Genomic DNA, 16,240 nt, shown 5'->3' on the forward strand with positions numbered 1-16,240 from the left:
GACAATTATTCTTATTGCGACATTGCCAGACAGGACGCTGTAAAAAAAAGAAAAAAAAGAAGACCTCTGATCTAAAGGGTTCAGTCATTTTTGTCGCATATTCACCTTTTTCCTCGTACATTTTTTAGAGTCACCAAATGTTTCATCAATTTGAGTGAGTGTGACAGTCTGCTGTCACACTCTGAAGCTGTGTGGTAAATTTCACATTTTTCATTTCCAAAATCAGTTGCACATTTCATATATTTTCAGTAGCCTGACTTTAAGTTAACTTTTTGCAGTGCACACATTTAGTTAACTTTATTTGGCAGGTTGTTTTTTTTTTTGTTTTTTTTAAGATGCAATTGATTACTTTCTTTCTTCTTTGAGTTGCCAGTTTCCTTGAGATCTGCTGGTGGAGGGCTGCAGTGAGCTCCAGCTTTCCTAAATTGATGGTTGCAGGCTAATCAGTGGGTCAAACCATTTGTAATAGGAAGGGACATTTGTTTATCATTTGTTTAAATATTCTTAGTTTGGGTAATTTTGTTAATTAGTTAAATTTAAAAAGTATTTAGTGTCTGGCCAGTATTTATCTGTTTAATTAAGTTTATTTGTTTATTAATTTGTTAGTCAGTTACCCCCCTTGTGTGTCAACAGTGGTCTGATCAGCCACTATTTAAGTTTCCCTAATGTCCTGTTTGTTAGGTCAGTTTGTGCTGGAGTTGTTTATGTTAAAGCCTGAATTGAATTCTGTTTTGTTGACCTCTGTTTTTGGGCCCAGTTTATCATTTTTTTTAAACATTTTTGGAATAAATTAAGACTTTTTTTTTGCAAAAATTCAGTGGTTTTCTGGCTGGTTTGTGCAAATCCCTCACAGTGGGTAACCCACAAAGGGAACTGCATCTCTAATTAGCAATTACTTTTTTTTTTACCCACCAGTGACTCTATACCGTACAACTATCAAATCAGCAGCCCTGTCCACCGTTAATAAGGACATTAATCAAATTCATAAGGATGCACCTACAATACATATAACTTTGTGTTTGCCTTTGGTATAGATATGAAAAAAGTATTTTTCTGTTTCTTCTTCTTCATTAAGGAAAGGCAAAAGAGCCTGGCCTTCAATTAAGATCTATAAATGTTAATAAAGGAAGGATTTGTCCGTAAGAACCTCATGCCCACCGCATTGATGAAGTCTGTGACTCTATTGGGATGCATGGCTTTATGAATTCCTTGAAATACAAGAACATTTGGGGAAAAAAACAGTAACAATTCCCAGACACTTAAAAATTTTTTTTTTGTGTGTGTTGTTTTGACAGTGAATCAAAACACATGGTCAAATCATCACAGAAATGATTCGACTAACAGAAAAAAAGTCCAAAAGAAATCTTCCTTTTTTCATAGCCGCTTCTGTCCCCAGACCTAGATTTTAAGAGACCATGTTTTAGCTGAAGCAAAGAGAGCGAAAGAGAGAACGCAGCACTGCAGGATCTCTGGGGAAAGAAGGGAGAGAATAGAAGATCCCGCTTTTTTTACTTTAACCTTGAGAAATGTTATCGGAGAAAACACAGGTTCTCTTTTATTGGCAGAAAGGGTTTTGTAAAAAGGAAATCACTCGTATAAAAGGGGTGATGTCTATAACATGGGGTTGCATGGTAGCCCAGTTTTTAGAACTGCTGCCTTAATGCAAGAAGGTCCTGACTTTGATTTCTGGCTTAGGATCTTTCTGCATGAAGTACTGTATGACTTCTCTCCGGCTTCTCCACACTCCAAAACACAACTGTTAGGGTAATAGGTGAATGCATAGTTATTAATTACCCTACATTGGTTGACCAGTAGGGTAACCAGTCCAGGGTGAACCCCGCTGTTCACCTATAGATTGCTGGAGAAAAGTACCAGGCCCTCATTATCCTGAGATAAGTTGCAGAAGATGAATGGATGTTTCTAAAAACGTTCATTGTGAGATTATGCTACTTCAAGATGATGCTACGTACTATAGTATTATTTTATATAATTTACTGGTGGTCTCAACAAATACTACGTCAAAAATGTGCTTCAACAAAGATGGTAATACTTAGATTATTTAAATGAAACAAGTTCTTTGCGACCCCAGCTGAGATAATGCATGACGGAAAATGGATGGATGGAAGAAACTATTTCTATAAGCAGAAAATAACTAATTAAAAAACTAAATTCTATTTTTAGGTAAACATTTTCAAAGTCTGTAAGTTGAAAGTTTCTGTAGTAATTAAAAATTTCATCCTGTATGGGTGTGTTTTTTTTATTGTTTTTTTTTTTCCAGTAAGCTTTCGTCTTTAAAACTGAAGGAGAACAGATGGAGAAAACAACGCCTCCACTTGGGTGTAGGATTGGGCATCATTTGAGGTTCATTAATGATGCTTTTGCTTTAACTTTGCAGCAAATCAATTCTTTTTTTAACTAAAAGTTCTAATTTTCCACAACTGTTGCAAGTGGGGAAGGAAGAATGGCTAAACGTGGCTGGGTTTGTGTGATATTCTTTGATGCTTTCCTTCATTAACATCCCCTCCCACTTCAGCTGCTGTTTTTGTCAGTGTCCATTTAGACATGAAATAACCAAAGTGTAGCACATTCACACAAGTTTATTAGGCGTCTCAGTAGTGCTCAGTAGTGGCTGGCTGTTGTAGTTTCTCAGGATACTCTTTGGAACAAGGCCTTCATTAACAAAATGAGTTCCACCTGAGCTTTTTGGGAAAATAAAATGTGCATGCTGTGTTTGTTCACACTTCTTTCCAATTATGCCCATTTTATTGTTTTCTGCCTGTTTCTCCAGTTTTCCGTCTTTGGCTCTCGGACGTCGGGAAGGCCTATTCGGAGCATTGCCAGGGACGACGGGCCTCGGTGTGGCCTCAGCAAGGCCGAGTTCATGGAGAAAGTGCGACAGAGCAATGAGGCATGTCAGAGGGGTGACTTCCAGGAGGCCGTGCGTTTGTACGGCGAGGCTTTGCAGGCCGATCCACAGAACTGCATCCTGTACAGTAACCGGTCAGGAGCGTTCCTCAAACTGGGCCAACACCAAGCTGCTCTGGAGGATGCCGAAAAAGCCTGTGGGCTCAATCCAAAGTGGCCAAAGGTAAGTCCTCCTTAAACTGTGAAAACTCACTGAAATAATCTTTCCAATGCTGATACAGACACACATTATAATAAATGGTTCTGCTCCCCCCCATATAATATAATTATGGGATGTACCAATACACCTATATCACGATTCATACTCACTCTAGATATTGAGTCAAAATTCAGTGCAGTTAGAGTACAACACCAAAATGCAGCTACCATTTACTTGCTTTGTTTACACTTAAAACAGGGAACATAACAGTAGCATCTAACTGTGGGACAGGTTTGGTATCCTCAAATTCTCTTTAAAATTGTCTTTAGAAATGGGTAAGATTTTGTTACCTGCCAACATTTTCTACTTATAAGAGCAGGAAGCAAAATTTTGTTGAGCATTGTCTCTCTACATCCATTCCAGCTGCAAAGCCCCAAAACTCGCCTTCACCTGCTGCCCTACTGTATATGCTCATGTTTGCTAAGGATAAATACACAGTAACACAGCCTCAGAGGTAAATCTTTGCAGCCAGTTTTATTTTAATTTCCTCAACATACAATTTTATTTTCTTTTAATTATACTATCATTTTGGTAAATGAAAATTTTTTATGCTTTATGTTTTCTAAAAGTCGTTTGTTGTATTCCTTTTCCTATCGTTTGGAAAGTTGGCAGAGGGTGATGCTGCCTGATGATGGTGAATAAACAACCTGAAATGCATCCCTTCTTTTATGTGACCTGTCTGATAGTGCCAGATGTTATGGTTCTCCCCTTTAGGGACTTTGAGTTTTTAGTTTTCAGTTATCAGTAATTCTGTTTTGTTGATCTTTTGGTTTATTTAAGCAGTCTTAAGTTAATCTCTGTCACCCCCTTGTGCCTGTCTCCTTTCCCCTAGCTCCCTTCTAGTCTCCTCCATCCACACCTGCTCCATATTAGATTGATTACCCCAGTCTTTGTTCTGTCTCCCATATATACTCTCCCTGTGCATTTCTTCAGTGCCGGTTCCTTGTTGTTTAGTTGCTTTCTCATCTCTGGTTCCCCACGTGAGTTTTCTCTGACATTCTCTGGTATTTGGTTTTCAGTATTTCTTTTTTTTTTTTATGTTTGCCTCAGTTTTCTTCATTAAAACTAAAAAAACTCATCTCTGCATTAGAGTCCTCAACCAACCTCCAACCTCACGCTGACATCAGAAGGGTCTTCTGATTCATTCTTGACCAAATTTTGAAGGAAAACAGCCATTTAAAAAACATAGTTTGGAAGTAACTCATGACTTTATGAAGCTGCCAGCAAGACAACCTTACTTTGGGTAAATAATTGTCTTCAGGCAAATTTTTCAATCCCACTGGACACCAATCTGTCATTTTGCTCCTGAACTACACTACTCTCTCAGCCCTGAGTAGCAGCTTCTTAGATGAATGTGAATGCACTTGGAGCTGGCTGGATTTTAAACTGGTGGTTTCATGACACCACATTCCATCACATTAGGGTGTTTTTAGTTATTTTTGTCTAAAGTAAGAATTCCTGCCTCTTGCTCCATTAGGCTGTTTGGACAGTTAGAGTATCAGCGTCCTATAGAAATCTGTAAATCTTAAATCTAACTTAGAGCTTTTATCTTAACATCACTGGAAATCTGAGTCTCCCCATGACTCAGTGAGACACTGATTATAAAAGTATAACAGGAGGTCACATCTTCAAAGAATAGCTACTAAGGGTGTCACTTCTGAAAATGGAAATATTGATAATTGTCACTGCGCAGTTACAGTTATTGCTGCTCTGTAAGTTATTAAGTTTGTTTTTCTAAACAGGTAAAGTCGATCCATCTTCACTTGCCAGTGTTTCAAATTCCAGTCACTCCTCAGCTGCCGCTCTGTGACGGCTGATCAATACGAACTTTTCTGGGCTCTTGTCTTTGATCATGTCCGGGCCACGAGCGCTAACCTGCGATGGATTTCACATTACTCGCCCGCAGAGATCACTAGAGCACCGATCCCTCTCAGTAATAGAAATGCATTGATTTCATGATTTAGAATGGAGGGATACTTTTGTCTTTCAAAAGAGAGATTGATGGTAATGTGGTGGAGTGCTATCGATGATAATTTGTCGCTACCAGTGATGCATCAGGGGCCTCCAGGAGCTCTGGTGGTTTTCTTACTCTGTGAAAAGGTTTAATCCCAGTAAGAGTTAAAATAGTGGTGTTTTTTTTAAAAGCGATAATAAGAACACTTATCCAAATATTAATGATTGTAATGGCTGAGAATCTTTGCTTTTGTGTTAAATTAAAATGTGTCTGGCGTATTTAAAGGAGATTTTATAGGCGGCTATTGCAGTGAGAACAACCTGTAATTGAAATTTCCAGCCAAAACAATTCAACTTCGTTTTTATATGCCATCCAAGTACAAAGAAGCCTTTGTGGTCTGACTGGGGGATGGTTGGCTTAATCTAGGCTGTGTAGCTGTGCTTTTTCCTGGATTTAGAGCCTGACAGCTTTGATGCTCGTTCGCAAGTTTGGATTATCAGGCTCGCTGTCAACATATAGCTTGACCCTCATGTTTTAGGCTCTAACATGAGGCAAAGGGATTAACACATCTTTGCTGTTGGCATTTGTGCACAGAGGTGTATATAATTCCAGTGAAGTTTCTTGTATCAACACTAGGGGTCATTGTTGCACAAGAGAAGCAGCCAAACTAATTTTCCCAAAGCTGAGGGAAAACAAATGTCCTTGTGATTGCTGCTATTTTAATTTGAGAAAATATATTTTTAAACCTATTATAATTGAGGCTGTTATTTTTATACAGTTTCTCATTTTTATATCACTTTAATCATTGGTTTCTATTTAATACTATAAACAAATAGATACCCTCTTACTGGTTTATTCTGTCCATTTTTCTTTGCCTGTGTTAGATAATTTAGCATTTAACATACTGTATATATATATATATATATATATATATATATATATAAACAAGATGAATACAGAAAAACAGTTTTAACATGTTTTTTATTTTATTAAAAGGTACAATGTTATCTAAAACAACTTTACACAGTGTGAAAAGGTAAAAAATTTATATTTCAAACTGAGATACTTTATGTTTTAATCCCCCCCATTTGTGTTTAGAGATTAAAGGGCCTGTTTAACCTCATGCCACAGTGTCTTAGAAAGTCTAGACTTATTTTTTTTTTCTTTAGACATTCAGAGATGGACATGCTGTGCTGTTGTGTTTTATATCATTTTGTGTTTAAGTGAGCTGAGCTTTAAATCTCAAACTAACAATGTTTTTTTGTTTTTCTTTTTGTTTTGTTTTTTTTTGCTTTGTTTGGGTGGAAGTCATAGTTTCATGAATTCTTCTGGATGTAAAACCACACAACGCTTTCAGAAAGTTAAACTGTAGTTAGTGGGTAGATGATCTCTCAAAACTCAAAGCAGTCATCACTTGATACGTCTTTTCATGTTTTTTGGTCAATAAGGATTTTGATCATCTAAGCATTTTTTGCCCAGCCTTTTTATAAAACAGAATCGATAAGTCCAACTCTATCTGGGACAGCTGAGGTCTGCAGTAGTTTAGATGCTGTTCTGGGATTTGAAGGAGTCCTTGATTTGCTCTGAGTAATCTTGCTTGGCCAGCAACTCCTGTGAAGGTTTACCACCATTCCATGTTTTCTACATTTGGAGATGATGGCCTTCGGTATGTTTCAACACAGTCTCAAAACACTGCAAAAAATGTAAATCTAAGTAATTGTTTCTTAAAATGAGTGCATTTTTTCTTGAATTGACGAGGTACGTGAGATACTTTTGTCAATGTAATAAGACAATTTACATTTAAAATAAGAAAAACAAACGCAGACTCTTATTTCAAGTGCATATTATCTGATTATCTTATTTTAAGGGTAAAATGCTAATTCCATTGTCAGATCATGTTATTTTCCTACTCAAATGAAAGGTAAATATTTAAGAGAGTTTTGCTCATTTTCAGAAACTTTTTGGAGTATATAGAAACAGGTTGCCAACCGTCCCCACACTGTTAGCAGCCAAAGGCTTTGCTTCGCATCTGTTATTAAAATATCTTTTATAAGGGACAGTATGTTGCTGCTTGAGATCTTTTAACCTACTTCATGAGTTGCTTCCTGGTAATTTCTTGATTATTTTGTTTGGGCAGTAATCAGAAATTGGTATGACAACTGAAACTGATAGAAACTGTTTGATTAATGAGTTAATTCTTGAATTAACACACAGAGCCAGGTTGGTTAAGATAGTAGTTTTTCTTAGAAACCGAAACCATCATTTCAAAACGTATCTATTCTGTGTACCAATGTTGTTTGGATCTGAATTAAAAAAGGAAACAAAGCTGAAAAAGAAAATAAACCCATGAGGTGTGTAAATAGTTCTTTACTCGTGTTGGAGCTCTTTATATTTTGATGTATTCTGAATGAGACGTCTCTGAAAAACAGTTGGTAATGTTGGTCTGGCTTCTGCCTCGGGGAAAGCAAGCCTAGATGTGTTACAGTCCATCTGCCATGTCTGGATGTTTAATGAAGAAACGGGGATTAAATCACAGGAGTGTACTGGCATTCGGATCGTGCACGAGTACATAATCTCATCAATCATACCTTCCTGTGACTGCACTCCTGCGCTGGCCCATCAAGCAGTGACAGGCATGGCGCTGCTGCCCCCAGCACCAGCAAGCAGGCCCACCCTCCTGAAGCCCATAGCCAGCCTGTAAAGGAACTCCCTGTCTAATCTGTCACCTCTCTGTGCTTTGACTGCCAGAAAACACATTCTGAGAGAAGAAAGAAAATGTGTGGTTAAATGACCCAAGACAGCTTTAGGCCCCTTTTGTGCCTCTCCTTCCTACTGAATATAAAAAGCTTAAATGGAACAAAATAGAGTGCTGTTTCATAGACAAGGGGCACACTTCTGTGTCTGCTCACATTCAGCCCATGCTGGATGGAAAATCTGTGGTGTATGACCAAGCTTTCCTTCCTGTGCTTTATTCATTTTGAAGTACAAAAGGAATGCAGACTCTTACACTTTAGCTTTTGGACTGATGGAAGAATGGGCCATTTATCTGTGGTGGGGGAGAAACTCAGCATTAGTTTGCTTCGTAATTCTTTGGTTTGCCTCGAGTGTCTTTAAGGTTCACATGAGTGATTGGAAGGACTGTGCTCTTTCTAGACTGAATCCCAGTGAGTTCTGCTCCTCCATCTGGTCCCTCCCTCTCAACGATGCTGTTCCAGTGACAAGTTAAACAAACAGCCCTCTCAGCTATCACTCTCAGTCCCCAGCTTGAGCATTGACAGGAGGGTTTCAAGGGACCTGGAATAAAAACCTGGCAGCGCGGCGTCAGGGGAAACATCACCATTACCATCATTTTCATAGCTTCTGATTATGGACTATAATGGTTCTCATCATGGAGCTTTCTGGCTCCAAAAATCTTCTTTTCAGAGTTGATGATGAAACCCAGTAATAAGTATAAAAAACACCATCAGGTCCTCTGTTTTCAAATGAGGTTCAAACATATTTTTTCATTGATTGTCATCTTCTGGATCAATCTCTCTTTTTTACCGGCATAAAATATCAATTTACATCCCAGCAGAGGTGCCCTGGGTTTAACAGAGACAAGGACTGTTTGCACTGGAAAAGGTCACAATGTGTGAAGCACTGAAAGGGGACTTTAATTACAGAAGCACCATATCCAGTAATTGTGCAGGGAATGAATGCTGACACCCTGATGGTGCATAAAGGGTATGTTTCTTGGTCTGCCGAGTGTCACAGCTGGATTCTGATTAGAATGTATGGGGATGGGGGGACTTATGTACTTTTATATTTACTGCTGATGCCCCTAAATAAAATAAACAACAAATTGGCTACAGAAATGCATCAATTAATAAACTGAATCCAACTGCATTGAATTAAATCTCATTATAAATCATCTGTTCTTGAAAGGTCTGTTGTTAAACCCTGAGGGTTTGGATGTAATTTTCACAGAAAATACACAACTGAAAAAAATCAAGAATAGTTCCACAGTTATTGGGTCTCAAGTAAACTGAAGGCAAAAGAGATTATATTTCCACTGGATCAACTATTGGAAATGTGATGATATCTAAATTATTTGAGATTGAGAAAAGAAAAAGTGATTTTTTTCTTTTTTTTCTTACTGTGCTAAAATGTCTCTGTAAATAAACCCAGGAGGTGCCTTAGATTCTACGATTCAACATCTTGACTATAACTGCAGCAAATCATAATGAAATCAGATGAAACATATTTGTCCCACAAAAGTTATGATTAAGGCAGAAAAAATGTTACTTTGTTTATCTATTTTTAGAGACCGGTCTCTATGATGCACGTGATTTAATTTCTGTTATGAGTAATGAAACCTCTATTACACACAGATGTTCCCTTCCCAGCATAGGTGATGCAAGGACTGTTGTTTATTGGTGGAAAAGTGAATTTTTACTGTTTATGATACCAAAAATGACTGTTTTAGCAAGTGGTTTAGTGTTTATGAAGCTTTTTTTCCCCAGATAGCCATATATGAAGGATATTTAAATGTTCTCAGTGGTGCTTTAATTATGCAGAACTTATTTGGTCACCTTTGTGAGGGATTTACGAAAGCAAAGAAAGCAAAAGTTTGTTTGACCTACTTTTACAGATAAAAACAAAAAAGAAAAGCAGGTCTAATATCCGTGTAAGAGTTAGCCAGATGTTTTAGTATGACTCAGATATCTATGTTTGAAATGTTTAATCAGGGTCCAGAAGTTAATCCAGCAAAAACAATCGTAGCAAGAGTATGAATTTGCTTTTTACGCACATCAATACAATCTGACTGAACTGGAGATACTGGCATAAGTTTTAGCCTCAAGCTGTATAGTGAGTTGGTCAGGCCATTACCACCCTAGAAATAGAACATTTGGTTGTTAAAGGGAGTTATAAGTATTGACTAAAGGGCACTGAAAACAAATGCTCACCACGCTTTTATTTTTATACATAACTTTCTTTCCACATCACAATAACATGCAGCTTTGTTACACAGATTGCCCATTATAATCTGTTCTATATTAGGTGTAAAGTAGTTTTTCATTGCAGTAGACTGAAGGCAAATTATACTGCATACAAATTATAAAAGTAACACACAATGGACCAAAAAATCTAAAGAACTTCACCTGAAATCAAGGTGCATTGTCCACTTCTGTAGTAATAAGAAGTAAAAAAGAAAAAAAAAAATAGAAAAAGAAAAAAACATGTTTTACTTTTATCACTAAAAGATTCAATTGTTGATTTAGGGGCAACTTTTGTCCTGCACATAGGCTGTTTATCCTGCCCATTAAGCTCTAAGCTCCACAGAGATAAATAGCTTTACTGGACAGCCGTGGTTGGGCTGGGGAACACTAACAGATAAACTTTGCTTTCCCAGCAACACACCTTTCAGAATAATGTATTAGTGTTTAGTCCAGCTTATATATCAAAACAGGGGAAATAAAAGCATATTTACTAGATGCTCCCAGGTTCTAGCTGGACTGAAATCACTTGCAGTCTTTGGCTCATAACACCAGCAGCCACATGAGTTCGGGGGGGGGGAGGTCTTCCCATGTAAATTAGATGCCTAAAAAAAAAAACCTAGAGAGCTTCAAAATCGCCCCCGGCTGGTATCTCCTGAAAATCTCTTCTCTCTTCTTCAAAGCCTATACATGCTGAAAAATGTTACAGAAATAGTCTTTTAAACATCTCTTGGCCTTTTCTCAATTTAATATCATTTTCCTGTGTCATCTTTACTCAACAGCAGGATTCACACCCAAATTGTTGCTGTAGTGCGAAGTATGGTGTCATTAATGATTGAACAAAAATTTTTTCTGTTCTTCACACCCATGTTCCACCTTGAGATGTAACTTCAGAGCTGTAATGGCACCAGAGCTCAGATGTGATCTAGTGATGAAACACTAAGACTGCAGTAAGTCCATGGGTGCAGTGAGGAAAGAGTCACTTTATGATACTCTAGCATCTGCATCACCTGAGAAAGCAGTTTAAAAGGTGGAGGATGTTGTATTTTTGGGTGGATAATCAAAATAAGTGGTCCTCCTTATTGTCAATCATTCTGGTGAGACGTTTATGTAAGCCCATCCAACGTACTCGTCCCCGTTTTCACTTAGTGGTGGTGAGGCCAACAAAGACATAGAGAAATTGCAAATCTTCTTTTGGAAAGTAAGCGTGGATGAGCGATGCAAATAGAGCGTGCAGGAGGAGAAATGGACTTGTGCATGCTTATGCACACATCTTATAGTCCTTCCTTCTGGGGAGTACAGGGTTGTGCATGTGCATTTTTTTTTAGAGGGCGGGTCTTTTAAAATATTTGCAAAAATCCTCTACTATAACTTTAATATTCAACTGATCTGATGAGGGTAACGTGTTAGGTATGGTAGGAGAAAAAATTTTGCTTTTATTCAAAGCACTAAATTAATCTAGACAGCCTGCATGGGGACCCCTTACACAAAGCTCACTGAATTCAGGGGAAATTTTCAGGCAAATTTTACAGAGTTCTATATTTGAGACCGGTTTTAAAAAGCAGGTTTACTCTATGTTTTCTGAACCTGATATCAGGAAAAACTGAGTTTCACGAAAGAGATTACTCAACCTCTTTAGGTTGCCATAGTAACATTCCCATAGAGGCAACCTGGTCTGGGGCAGGTTTTCTTCAATAAACTCTGTGACTTCTGTCCCCGCCCAACTCAAAGCCAATCACTTTGTTTTATTTCCTTTTTTAGTCGTACTTTTCTGCAAACAATAAAAAGAAAACCATTCACTAGTTCTGTTAAAGACATTAGGTGTTATTAGCACAATTAGGCAATGAGTGCCATTAATTTGCAGAGTTAAATCATTATAAAGAGACGGTTCTTAGACCTTTCCTGTTCTGAAAGTTCTCTTGATGAGTGTCTGTCACCTCACAATCTGTCACACACGTCCACAACTTATCCGTTCTCACATTTGCAGCATAAAAGACTGCTTTAACAGATATTTAACAGAACTTAATATATAGAAAACATTGAGTGTGATAACAGTATTATAGAAAACAAGTGCACAGTCAGACAGCCACTTTCAAAGTTTTCAAATCTAAAATATTAATTCTGGAAGTCTAGAAATTAATTTGTAATAAATTATTAAATTATTTAATTCTAATCATTTTGATAAGGAAGAAATGTATTTCAGATATCATGAATACATATTCAGTCAGGTTCATAAATGTCAAAACTGCCTTTTTTTTCCTGAAATCCTGTTTTTGCTGGCAAAAATGCAATTTAGAATATCCATTATTACAGTTCTTAGTAGGAGCGTGATTCTGATCAGGAAGAATCCTATTTTAGTGATCTACAAATGGAACAACACAGAGGAAAGTGCTTTTAATAGAGGTTAAAATGGTCTGTGATATTCTTCTACTCCATCTCCCTCTCCTTTGCAGCTGAAGCCCTGTCTTTTAAATACATTCTCCATTTTTTTTTCTGCATTAAAATCTTTAGTTTAGTGTGAAATTGGCACTTCCTGTTGCCTGTTCCCATGGTGATTGTCAAATCCGTGCTCCACTGATAATGACTTTTCATAGTTGCTATGCACGTGCTCAACTCTGAGTGGACCTACTTAGAATTGATTTAATTCATTCATAGCAGCCTATATGAAACTGAAAACTCAGTGTTTCCAACTTTAGGCTTGATCAATTCAGAGTTGATCAAGCCTTAAAGTTTGTAGGGAAGTCATATTTAAATTTAAATCATTCTGGCTTACACATGTATATAAATGTACTCTTTATCAGACTACAGTATATTGTCCCAAAAGTTAGAACATTTCTTTTTTTTTTTTTTTAAATCCTGTCTTAAGATAGTTTTTTTTTCTTTGTTATCTTATGCAGGCCATTTAGTTTAAAGTCAGCCAATCATATATCAATGTCAATGTTATCTGTTAATCACATTTTTTCGGTCAAAGCATCTTGAGTCATATGTCACAGCTAATATACGCAACAGTTGAAATAAGAATCAATTTAATTTACCATTGAGTTCCGTCCCAGTGTTCACAGGGATGGACATCTGTGTCTTCAGCAGGTGTAGAGCTAACAGAACTGGCAGCGTTGCGAGGCAAAGGCCCAAACATGGACGGCTCTAAGCGTTCTACACCAAACCAAGCTTTATTCACTTGTGTAAAGTCGGGGGAATTCTGAACTGCAACTGTTGGAAAAACTTTAAACCTGTGTGGTAAAACAGGCCCCGAGTTCCATGTTCCAAGTTTTATGTCAGAGCACACACAGTCTGTGTGCTCTGACATTGCTGACTCTGTCATTGTTATTTATACTTGGCAGAAGAATTATCCTATTTGTTCTATGAAATTATTACGAATCAATCAAATTGCTTAAGATGTTTTAAATGCAACAATACTTTTAAATCTGATAAATATTACATCTGTAAAATGTCCTTTTATCGATGCAGTTTTCATCCATCCTAATCAGATGTTTTTTACTACCTTTATATTTGATTAATTTAAAAAATGATCCACTTACACCCACACATTTATTCTATTAGTAACTTGTCAACATGATCAGATCAGTGTTTGTTTATTGGGGTCAATGTAGGAGCTGCAGCAGTCCTCAGTATTAGAGTGGCTTCTTTCTTGTGATCACCTTTCATCAAGGATGGTATGGTTTAAATGGGAGATAGAGAGACAGATTGAGGGCTTTTCTTTTGCAATGATCCTGCAAACTCATCCTGTTGATTATTCGGTTCTTATCTGTGGTCAGGGGATTTGTCTTACAAATAAGAGAAATGGATTCCAAATTGAAGTGGGTTCTCTCTAAGTTTGAAGGGCTCAAGCTTAGAAAAAGGATGAAGGTCTTGGGGGGAAATAAGATCCTAGATAATCTGGGTATCTGATAAGGATTCATCCGTAAGATTATGAAGGGTTGTATTTGGAAAATACAAAATGTCGTGGAAGCCTCTTTGGATTCCTCAGGATGAGTTGAAGTGTTACTTAGGAGAGGAGCACCTGGATTTCCCCCGTGGACCTGTTATCCTTCTGACCTTATCACAGATAAGTGGAAGACAATGGCTTGCTGATTGGATAACTTGATAGATGGATCTTTGTAATGGTGGATCGATGGATGTATAGTAGTTTTCAATTTTTTGAATGATTTTTTTTGGCACTACTGGCCTTTATTGAACGTTAATTTGACGTAAAAGAGGGTGGAGGGAGAAGGGGGAGACATGCAACAAATGGCCTGAAACTTGGAATAGAACACAGGACAGCGGCGTGGAGGGATATAACTTTTATATGGTTCGCCAGGTCGCCATGCTTCTCTTATAGCCCCTCTTCTCCAAAAATCTCCCCACATGCTGCAAGAAAACCCTGCAAACATTTACACAAAAAAATTAAATAATTTATCTAAAGCTTAAATGTATTCTGCAACAATTTATAACTGTTGCTCGAGCCACAGCATTGTGGTGAAATATTTTACATTTTTGTTTTATTCTTAAGCAATATCTCATCTTATATTTTTGTCTGGAACCTGTGCAACAGGAATTCTATTGAATCTATTCTGCAATAAACAGCATTACAATACCATATTTTAAAAAGAAGAAAAGAGAATACAATGAATAGAATCTAGATGAGCTTGACAGATGTGGAGGGAAAATGATGGACTCATTATGATTTTATTGCTTAAAGAAATGTGTTAGGCTTTGATGGCCTAGAAAATCTAGCATAAGTCCCAGATTTAAATCCTTCCCCACTGTGTGGGATAATGAAACTGCATATTATATTCTGTGATTGAAGTCAGGATCAAATTTAAAAGGGTGCAAGGAAGAAGGAGAAGTCAGATTATAACACGCATGGAAAAGTAAATCACCTCCGCCAGAAAATATCATGTTATTCTATAATTTCTGGTTCCATGTTTGACTTCTTGTAAATAAACTGTTATTCCTGACTGCCTCTCCTCTTAAAAGGTGGGTTCTTTTTTCTTTTTTTTTTTTGTTCAAAAAGAGGGAAAATCTTCCTGACAGCTTCAGCTTCCCACTGCTGCTCTGCTGTTTTTCACCAGAGCTTCCAGTGCTAACCATGGAGAGAGTGGAGTCATGAACCACTAATAAGAGGGTTCCGTTTTGCTTCAACCCAGCTGAGGCTTGACCTAATGAACAAATCAAATGAATGCCATTTAATTATAGGCCAGAGAGACCGGCACGGATGGAGGGTTGGCGCTAGTGGGCACAAACCTGATATTATTTGTCTGGAAAATCTGTGAAATGAGCGGGAGCAGTTCAATTCTGCCTTTTTTCCACTTCAACTTGCTAAGCAGTGCAGCACATGTGAGCTGGCCATGATAAAGGAAAAATGACCACACATAACCACACTCACACAAGTCTGCTGTTTTGATTTGGACACCACTTCCTTCCCGCTCTCTCCGTCCTATAGGCACAAGAGATGGAAATAATCCTCAGCTTGTCAGCTTGCTTTACCATGCTGTTCTTATCCGCTTGGTTTCCACAACACACCGAAATGTCCTTTGGTTTTTTCTTGCATTGTTTTCTTATTTTTTTCGTAATAATTACATTTCCACAAAACATAGATTTGAAATTACTGCACAACTTGTGCATTAGCTGCTTCCTTACAGTATTTGCAGTTGCATGCTGCCAATTTAAAACCACCAGTTTAAGTGTATTTTGGAAAATCCTGTGATCAACAGAAAGTAGTGGATATTTTGGAAGAATTGACAAATAATGCATAGTTTTAAATAAAGCGATATTAAAAGTGCCTAGTGAAATAAGATGGAGTACAAAGACTACCTTTATAAGTCACGTAGTAAATTTAGTTGACTCAGCCTATGTGTAATTTACTCTCAGTATAAACACAGCAGTCTTTAAGAGCCCAAGAGTTACATTAGTGAATGTAATCGAACAAAAAAAGTTGGGAAATATCTCACAGGTCAGTAATTACAAAGATCAATTTAAAGCAGTTAGTTTATAAAACAATATTCAAAGGTTTGAACATATCTTCAATCCATCATCTGCAAAAGGAAGGAGTTGAGCACAGCTGCAAAACTACACTGAGACACAGTCGCGCTGACAGAAACCATAAGGCTCTTAAAAACATGCTGATGAAGGTTCTCAGTCATCCAGGTCATAGTCATGCCGTAAAAATTCAAAAAATATCCACTG

General features: G+C 37.4%; 1 protein-coding gene across 1 annotated transcript in view; it reads left to right on the forward strand.

Annotated features, from left to right (window-relative positions):
* The window catches only part of LOC107086834 (tetratricopeptide repeat protein 28-like), a 25,241-nt gene that overhangs the window by 2,706 nt on the left and 6,295 nt on the right, over positions 1-16,240 (forward strand). Inside the window, exon 2 of the mRNA XM_015378043.1 lies at positions 2,789-3,088. Coding sequence (XP_015233529.1) covers positions 2,789-3,088 — 300 coding nt within the window. The remainder of the gene's footprint in view (positions 1-2,788; positions 3,089-16,240) is intronic.

The sequence above is a fragment of the Cyprinodon variegatus genome, unplaced genomic scaffold, assembly GCF_000732505.1.
Source record: "Cyprinodon variegatus isolate N-32 unplaced genomic scaffold, C_variegatus-1.0 Scaffold163, whole genome shotgun sequence".
Taxonomy (NCBI): Eukaryota; Metazoa; Chordata; class Actinopteri; order Cyprinodontiformes; family Cyprinodontidae; genus Cyprinodon; species Cyprinodon variegatus.